The sequence below is a fragment of the Lygodium microphyllum genome, chromosome 30, assembly GCF_053477565.2.
Source record: "Lygodium microphyllum isolate KBCC chromosome 30, Lygodium_microphyllum_v1.1.10, whole genome shotgun sequence".
Classification (NCBI taxonomy): domain Eukaryota; kingdom Viridiplantae; phylum Streptophyta; class Polypodiopsida; order Schizaeales; family Lygodiaceae; genus Lygodium; species Lygodium microphyllum.
In genome coordinates, this window is record NC_141164.1 from 91551844 (window position 1) to 91561395 (window position 9552).

Here is a 9552-nt window from a genome sequence, read left to right on the forward strand (position 1 = left end):
TGCATAACAGTATTTTTTATGAGGTCAAGGATATGATTGCTAAAGCCCAACAATCATATACCAAACAAGCCAACAAGAAAAGACAAGCCATGAATTTCAAAGTTGATGATTATGTTTGGCTTAGAATAGAAAAGCGTAGGCTGCAAAGTGTAGATAGACATCCAGTTGTCAAATTAGCTCCTAGATTCTATGGACCATTTAGAATTATTCATAAGATCAATGATAATGCATTCAAGTTAGAATTGCCATCTCATTGGAAAATTCACAATACATTTCACATTAGTTTATTGAGACCATTTAGAGGCCAATTACCTATCCACCCTGTTTATGAAAACCCACCTTTACTAGAGGAAGAAACTGAAATACTTGAACGAGAAGCCATCATAGACACTAACTACATGACCACTAGAACTGGCCGAAGGTATTCTAGATATCTAGTAAAATTTAAGAACCATCCTGTAGAGGAAGCACAATGGATGCACGCTAGAGACTTAAATGCTTTCCCCACTCTGTTAGCTCCACATTGAGCTAATAGCAATTGAGGTCAATTGCTATCCCACCCCGAGGGTATGATGCTAGGAGGCATATTCCACGGTGGATTCCGTGCCACGGTGGATTCCGTGCCACGGTGGATTCCGTGAGGTTTTACGGTGGATTCCGTAAACTTAGATGATCGGGGCTCATACACAAAGAGGATTCTTTGTGCGAGAAGTTGATGGGGACGCTTGTCCTTTTCGGGCGTTTCATTAATTTAGTGTGTACATGGGTGATTCCATAGCGGGTGATTCCGCAAAATGCATATTAAATTAATAAACGTTTATGAGTTTAGAGTGCGCACTCGTAATAAATTAAGGTTAGGATTTATTTCTAACCAGTTGATTTATTTATGTAGCTGAAGACTGCTAGGTATTCACTTTTGTCGGTTTAATTGTATTATTTTACTAACGATTGTGAATGCTTCAGTTGATGTGTAGAGATAGCAGCAATGGCGGAGGAAAGCATTGGAGTCTAGCGAGTATTCGACCTTTGGACTATATTTTGATAGGCGCCACGCCTATATTTTGTTATGTCTATAGAGACATCGATTATTGATTATTATTTTGTATGCGCCTATGCGCCCGGATATGTTATTTCTATTTGGACATTGAGATTGGGGGTGCCAGACTCTATGGGCATCGTCCATTAGCTTTATTTTCCTATTTTTGTAGAAAGCAAACTCAAAAGCTAAAAGCTTGTCATATTTTTGTAAATTGGGCTATTTTTTAGCATGAAGATTGAAATATACATAAAATACATGCTTTGTGAAGCGCTCACACAAGGCATGGGGGAGATTGAATCCAATTTGTCTCTTGCCTCTTGTCGTGCATGCTTTTTCATTGTTTTTTGTGCAAAAAGGTAGAGTTCATTGTTCTTGGGGACCTTCCGGGATTCACCACGTGAGCATTCTGCGTCCGATCTGCGCACCACTTTCGACCCCAGAAACTCCAACAGTGTGTTTATACACAAAGAAGGCTTATGATGGTAGCCTTATGATTTTGGTACTCTATGTTGATGATATGTTGATTGCTAGGAGCACTCATGATGAGCTAGATGTTGAGAAGTAAGCATGGGAACTCTCCTTATACTGGAGAGGATAAGGGTAGCTAGGTGTGAATGGACTGGAGGACATGAGACCAAGGGGAAACCCTAACCCTAACTTCTCCAGAGGCTATATAAACAGTCTAAAGTACACACTTACAATTGAGGAGAGTGTACTAGTTGTATCTTTGAGCAACTTACTAAGCAAGATCTTCTTCTTGTACTTGAGCTCTCTCTCTCCCTTTTGTGTACACTCTTGGGCTTCCAACTCTGATTTGTCACACTAGATACCTTGAAAAATTAGCTCAAGAAGAGCTTTGAGATTAAGGATATGGGATAGGTCTCACATATTCTTGGGATATGTATCATGCACGATCACTCTAAGGGTCTCCTTTACTTGTTACAGAAGAAGTACATCCAAAAGGACCTTGAGAGGTTTTTATATGTAAGATGTTAAGCCTATTGGTTGTCATTTACCTTCTCATATGAAGGTTAGTTAAGTCGATTGACTGCAATCTCATGAGCAAAAGGCCAAGATGGCTAAGATTCCTTATATATCTACAGTGATGGACAGTTTAATGTATGCCATAATAGCCACTCATCCTTACATAGCATTTGTAGTATGAGTTGTGGCATACTATATGGCTACATCTGGTAAGTGGCAGTGGAATACCATGAATGCTATCATGAGGCACCTTAATGGCATTACAAATATGTGCATATGGTATGGTGGCTAGGATACATGAGTCGTGGGGTACACTAACTCTGATTATTTAGGACACACTGAGAATATAAAGTCCACCTCTGTCTATATCTTCACCTTTGAGGTGTTGTTTCTTGGATGTCAAGGATACCAAAATACATGGCCCTATCTACTACAAAGGCAGAGTATGTTACAGCCACTAAGGCTTACAACGAGGCTCTCTGGTTAGGCACTGACCTTAGTATTATTGATGTGATCCTTACACTGCACTTTGGATTCTATGAGTGCTATTTAATTGGTCAAGCATCTTCTGCTTTATGCGAAGACAAAGCATATTGAAGTATATCACCACTTTATTAGAGAGGTCATTGAGGACAAGTCAATTGAGCTTGTTAAGATCTCAACGAACCAAAATCCTATAAATATGCTCATCAAAAATTTGTCAAGGGAACATTTTGCCTTCCTTAGGAAGATGATGGGCATAGGATGAGATAATATATTTCCTCATCCTATCATACTCTATGCACATTTGTGCTTTGTCACTTTTTTATTATTCTCTCATCACTAGAGACAAATTTATCTTTAAGTGGGAGGTTGTTAGGGTAAAGGCATATATACTTACATTGCCCGTATATTCACATCTCTCTTTCTTGCTCTCTTACTCCATACGCCATAGTTCACACCTTCCTAACTTTCGCTTGCTCATGCTCCCACTTGGGCTTCTCCCTTCAATTTATATTCTCTTTTGCAATTTGTATTCTTTGTATTTTTCTATCGATTACTAGCTATTGTATGATAAAGACTAGCAATAAATACAATCTAAAGCATGTAAGCTTGTGCTCTTAGGAGAATTCACTATATGTAATTTTTGTATATCACGTGCGTTCAAGGCCTATCTAAAAATGCTTTTATTTGTAAAATTTTCCTAAATAAAACATATCACCTTTTTATTTCGTGACGAGTAACACCTTGATATAGTACCCTTATGCATGTAAAAAATGTGTGAATATGATATTTTAAAAATCTATTTTCTTGAATCTATACGATATGCTTACATATTTCTAAGTCCATGCTGAGCTGATAAAATGTTATATACCATGTCACGAGTCAGCAGCCAATGTAGGTGTCACTTTATCCTCGAGTACTTCAGCTCTTGTTTGTCTGCCGGTCATTAGCAGCCCCTCCATGCAAACAAGTAGAGAGACGTCTGAATGAGACGAGCCCTATGAACAGTGTGAAGGACAGCGAGAGAGACCTAGCGAGAGAGACCTATTCAAGAGATGAATCCTGAGAAAGACTCTTACATGAACGACAGCTTTTCTTCTACTTTTCTAGTTCTCTTCATCGTTTGTAGCGCGCGAAGAAGAACACTCATGGAAGACAAGGACATCGAACTTCGAAGGACAGAATTCATTCACCTATAAATGTATTTTTACGAAATACCCACTACGCAGGCACGCATACAGAGAGAGAGATTGTACACAGAGAGAGAGAGAGAGAGAGAGAGAGAGAGGAGGTGGGCGTATGTGGTAGAGGCTATGGCTTCCAGATCAACTGAAGCCATGTTGATCAGCCTCTTATACTTGCTCTGCGTCTCTAAGTCTGTGGCCGCCACCCCCACCACAGATAATGTGGCCTCTCCTTCTTCCTGTAGTGATCTCCATTGCCAGCTCACAGCTCGCATATCAGGCAATGGGTTGAACCATCACCTTCCTTTCGACAGCAAATTAGATCATCAGCATGATATTCCAGCTTTCGCTTCTTCTTCCCAGCTAGTTTCTGATGGGTTTTCAGAGGACTTTTCTTTCTACCAGCCCAAAAGCAAAGAGCCCACCATCTTCAGCTTGCATGGCCAACCATGGAACCAAACCTCCCTTCGCACATCTTTCCACTTCCAACCAGAGAGCAATTGGATGAACGGTGAGTGTCCCGTATAGGTCTTTTGTGCTTCGACAATATCAGTGCAGTCTTTATCCTCCTCCTCTCAACCAATATTACATTGTATCATAGCTCTTCCTAGCTGTATCTTTAAAGATTTCACTCAGTGTCTTGGATGTAACCATCGTTCTCAGGATTTGATCACCAGTGTTACAGAAGGAAGTTTTTGACATTTCCGCCTGTGGGAAAAGGGGCTCTTTTCCCTTGTGTTCCCCTATAGTTGTTCATCATCAGAAGCCTTTGCTGGGGAATTGGCATACACCTAGCTAGGTGTGGTGACAGCCCCCACCCCAGGCCGGCAGCCCCCTGCCCTGAATCGCACCCAGCTAGGTGTGCAGCCCCTCCCTTGCAGAAGCTCATGATGCTATCATAATTCACATTAGGGAATCATAGTGGGACTTTGCCTAAAACTTACTGTGATCATTCCCAAGGTTTTATCACTGGTGTTAGATGCAAGTACGAGCAGCACATACACTTATGTTTTCCTATTTGCTGTTGCCTGCTAACCACTGGTTTATTTGCATGTTTCCCTGAACAACTGGTTGGCCCCGGACTCCCAACAGATCCAAATGGTGAGCATTCAGACACCCTGTTTTTCTTCAGTTTGTAATGCTGATAAATATCTTAACAAGGGTTCAAATTCAGATGGATAGTTGATTTAACCTTTTGTCTCCCTGCAGCTCCTCTCTATTACAATGGATGGTACCACCTATTCTACCAATACAATCCAGATGGGGCTTTCTGGGGTCTCATTTCCTGGGGGCATGCCATTTCGGTCGATCTCATTCACTGGGTATATCTTGATTTGGCCATGGAACCAGACCAGTGGTATGACATTCGGGGTGTTTGGACAGGTTCTGCAACTCTCTTAGCAGATGGCACTCCCATTATCATGTACACAGGAGCCACTAACACCTCTGCTCAAGTGCAAAACATTGCTATTCCACAAGACACCTCAGATTTCCTTCTTCGGAACTGGACCAAATATGCCCACAATCCTGTTCTAATGCCTCCATTGGACATTCTACCAACAGACTTTCGTGATCCCACAACTGCTTGGGTTGGTCCTGATGGGATGTGGATGCTGGGCATTGGATCAAAAGTCGATCGAACTGGCATTGCTCTGATCTATCAAAGCTCCGATCTTATTAATTGGTCACTCCAAGACCTTTATTTGCATCAAGTAGAAGGCACTGGCATGTGGGAATGCCTGGATTTCTATCCTGTTCTAGCCTCAGGTGATGCTGCAGGTGTTGATACCTCTACTTATGGGGACACCGTAAAGCATGTGTTAAAGGCCAGTCTGGATGATACCAAACTGGATTACTATGTCATTGGGAGTTACAACTATGACAATCACACATTCACCCCAGATGAGCCATCTCTAGATCTTGGCCTTGGGCTGCAGTACGACTACGGAAAATTTTACGCATCCAAGTCATTCTATGATGCCACACAAGGTCGTCGGGTACTTTGGGGTTGGATAAATGAGTCTGACAGCCTGCAGGATGACGTAGAGAAAGGGTGGGCATCTGTGCAGGTATCTGTTCCACACCTATGGATCCCTTTTCAACCTTGTTTTTACAAATGTGCTGGAGAATGATGCATGCTGTATATTTTTCTCTATGCATACAAGTTATTCAAGGTTGAATTTTGGCTGAATTGCAGGCAATTCCTAGGCAGGTATGGTTTGACAGTTTTACGAAAGCCAACTTAATCCAATGGCCAGTCGATGATCTCCTGGATGTTCGCAGAAGGCAGATGTCTTTGGACAATGTGGTCTTGGAAGCAGGCTCTGTTCTTGAGATTTCAGGAGCTACAGGGGCCCAGGTGCACCAACTTCTATTTAGACAGCTCCTATGTTGTTATATGTGGGTGTGGTCGCTAACATTGCACCCTTCTGTCAAATATGATACTGACTGGTTGTGCAACTCTTCCACAGCTGGATATTGAGCTTAGCTTCAGCAATCCCTTGCCTTCATATAGTGGCAATCAATTTGAAGGCATAACCTTCAGTTGTAGTGAAGCTGCTGTCTCCAAGCGAGGTTACTTTGGTCCCTTTGGCTTACTTGTGCTTGCATCTGATAACCTGGAGGAACAGACATCTGTCTTTTTCTATTTAACTTACATGCATGGAAGTTGGGCAATCCTAGTATGCAGTGACCTAAGAAGGTATGGCTAGTATATCCGAATGGCTATGCTCAAAGCAGTCATGAACCATGTAGCCGTCTCAATTTTGTATTTAACAAATATGCTCAATTGCTCAATAACTTCAGTAATATACTAAAGTTGAGATTTCTGGGTGATTTCAGGTCTACAACAGCAACTAATGTGGATAAGTCCACATATGGAACTGTCCTTCCTGTTTTGGAGAGTGAGAACACCCTCTCTCTTCGCGTAATTGTAAGAATCTCGATCTTCATGATAGCTTTTAAAGGACTTTCTATTTCAGCCTGTGTGGAAGTGTGTGACACTGTTACATCAGTCTGTATGTCTAAGAAAAATTATATATCACACATGGACATAATTTCCCTTCTCAAAATGTATTTCCTTGTTCCTTTTATCTTAAACTGTAGAGGTGTACTGTGAACAATCCGGGCATGGTTTTCTATGTGTAGGTGGATCATTCGATTGTGGAGACATTTGCACAGGGAGGGAGGGTATGCATCACATCCAGGGTGTATCCCAAAATAGCCTTGGATGATGCAGCCCACCTGTTTCTATTCAACAATGGGACCATGCCTGTCACAGTGCAAAGCTTGAAGGTGTGGCAGATGGCCAAAGTGTACATGCATACCTTGTCCTCATTTCATTGAAGTAATTGATACCCACAGAGAGAACCACTTTTCTACCCCATACTCCCATGACAACAAACCTTCCGCATATCCTCATTTCATTGCAAGTAATCCATACAAATAGAACTACTTTTCTACCCCATACTCTCATGATAACAAACCTTCTCTTTATTCTTTGAATTCCTCAGCCTGTGCAAACAAACCTTCTCTGTATTCTTTGCAGTCCTCAATCAAGTTGACCATTGTTCTACATTCCAACACCTATTCATTTCCTGCTGAAGAAACCAACATATCCCCAGTGACATGTATATGTATGTGGCTAACACAGCATGATGTAAAAGCATTTATCATGAAATGTCAAAGATATTCAAAATTTTCAAAGGGATCAGGCTCTTGTTGGCTTAATGGAATGGAATTAGGAGGCTTATCCTGATACAGAGGTCCCCTTGCAGGAGCCAAAGCTTATAACATCATATGATGTAGTATCTAACCAAAAGAATCCCATTCGGGCCTAATTGGATATTTCCGATGAAGGGTATTGTTTTGGGCTTAACTTCTTAAGTGCACCATGTGAAAATCTAGGTCGAATACTCATTTCACATCAAATTAAGTACACCACATATTCACATGTAATACTCGTTTCACATCAATATCTATTTCTGAATGCTCATGTAGACTTAACACTATCATTGGCTATTAAGGTTGAAACACAAAAAGCGATGTGGGACAATTTGGTCTTCGTCATATTTCTAGAGTAGGGGGGCCATAGTAGTCTAAGGTTTCAATGTACATACAAATAGATAGACTCACTCTAAAGTTCATAAAAAATGTTAGGGGGATAAGGAGTTTGAGATTTGCAATTGCCAAAGATTGGAAGGACCAATGGGAGAGGGGGTGGTTTGTAAATTTTTTCCAACTCCTTTTTCCCCCTGGACCCAAAATTGTAGGTTTGTCTTGCTTCCTCCAAATCAGAATTACACAAGTAGATCAATGCATAAGTCCACATAGTCAAATCAAAGATCATGGCTTTGGGAGGTGGGTTACCATTACTTTGACTCAAAGATTGATGAGATTGATTGTGGCCTCCAAGAGTACCCTCAAAATGGTGGGAGGACACGGCAATTTAATATTGATTGATCATCCATCACTTTCCCATTTCAAGCTCAAGCTAGCTAGCTCTCTCTCTCTCTCTCTCTCTCTCTCTCTCTCTCTCTCTCTCTCTCTCTCGCAACAATGTTGGTTGGGTCCATCATAATTGAAATCGCATGTGGACACTCAAATGTTCTTAGTCCAATCACATTTACTCAATGAACCTCATGTGTCATCGCACTATCCCCCATGTTACGGACCTTCACGGGACTTCAAGTCATAACATGTCATGAGGCACAAAATGGCATAGTGGAAAGGCACACAAGATATATCAATAAGGAATCCTTTGTATTCATGATATAGAAAGATACAACATTGAGGCACATCTCAGGACTACACCCTCTTGACACTGCAGATGTGAGGGTTCACCACTAAATATAGAAAATCACATGTATAGTGGAAACCAAGTAGAGCTCAGAGTCACTATTACTCTCTATATAGGTGTTTCTAGCTTCAACACCATGCTATAGCTACAAAGCCCATACCCTTACACCAAAAAAAAAAAAAAAAAGAAGTTTAGTGAGGCCCAAGTATCCACATTTAATCCTATTTCTTTGTCCCCTTAGACCTATGAGGTATAGGCTCATCCCCTACCTCAATTTAGTGTGATGGCAAGGATAGGTCACCATTACTTCAATTTGAATATTGATGAGACTAATGGTGATCTTTAAGGAATCCTTAAAAAATGAAGGGCCTTATAATACAAGTTCAAAGAATATAATAGTCTAGTCCATTAGAGTCTCCATTTGAGCTTTCTCTCCATCTCCTGTAATGGCATTGGTTGGGTCTATCATAACCAAACTTGTGTGGATGCTCAACTCAAATGTGCATGGTCCAACTCCATTTAGTTGATATGTATATCATCATTCTAAAGCTATAACCCACCCGCATGTTAGATGAGCCCCTTTGGATGCCCAAAAAGTGAGGAAAATTTTTGGGATTTTTCTATTTTTTTCCAAAAAGGGTCATTTTTTCCATTTTATAGTCAAAATAAAAAACTTTGTGTATTTCTATATATATCAACATCTCTTTCAGAAATGCATTATGTCATCCACTCCATAAATCTTTTCATCAAAACTTAGCTTGCATAGCAAAAGACGTAGCAACATAGCTACCTTTTCGTTTGTACTTTAAAACCACCAATTGTCACTTTATATCATCAAATATCTAGTTCCACACTCACAAAACCTCCTCCCATCATTGTTATCTTCTTCATCTTCTTATCATCTCTTTAGATGGCATCTAGAAGCCAAGAAAGGTGTCCTCATGTTTCCATATTTCCCACTATTGCCTATAACAAGAAGGATAAGCATGGATCATTGGCTCATCATGAGAAGGAGCAATGTCTAAAAAGGATTTGTGGGTCTACATGTAACCATTAGCAATCGG

General features: G+C 40.7%; 1 protein-coding gene across 1 annotated transcript; it reads left to right on the plus strand.

The window, feature by feature from the left end:
• The first annotated feature begins 4617 nt into the window (after positions 1–4617).
• On the plus strand, positions 4618–7328 carry LOC148010119 (beta-fructofuranosidase, soluble isoenzyme I-like). Its single transcript, XM_087672519.1, has 6 exons — positions 4618–4791; positions 4900–5759; positions 5888–6049; positions 6162–6391; positions 6532–6622; positions 6838–7328. Exons 2-6 carry the CDS (start codon positions 5031–5033, stop codon positions 7033–7035), a joined length of 1410 nt encoding a protein of 469 aa, XP_087528645.1. The 5' UTR covers positions 4618–4791; positions 4900–5030; the 3' UTR covers positions 7036–7328.
• Positions 7329–9552: the final 2224 nt, after the last annotated feature.

Excerpts from the sequence above, each read along its gene's own strand:
- LOC148010119 (XM_087672519.1), top strand. The coding sequence starts at position 5,031 with ATGGAACCAGACCAGTGGTATGACATTCGGGGTGTTTGGACAGGTTCT. Across the intron at positions 5,760-5,887 it reads AAGGGTGGGCATCTGTGCAG|GCAATTCCTAGGCAGGTATG; the intron begins GTATCTGTTCCA and ends GCTGAATTGCAG. Across the intron at positions 6,623-6,837 it reads CCCTCTCTCTTCGCGTAATT|GTGGATCATTCGATTGTGGA; the intron begins GTAAGAATCTCG and ends TTCTATGTGTAG.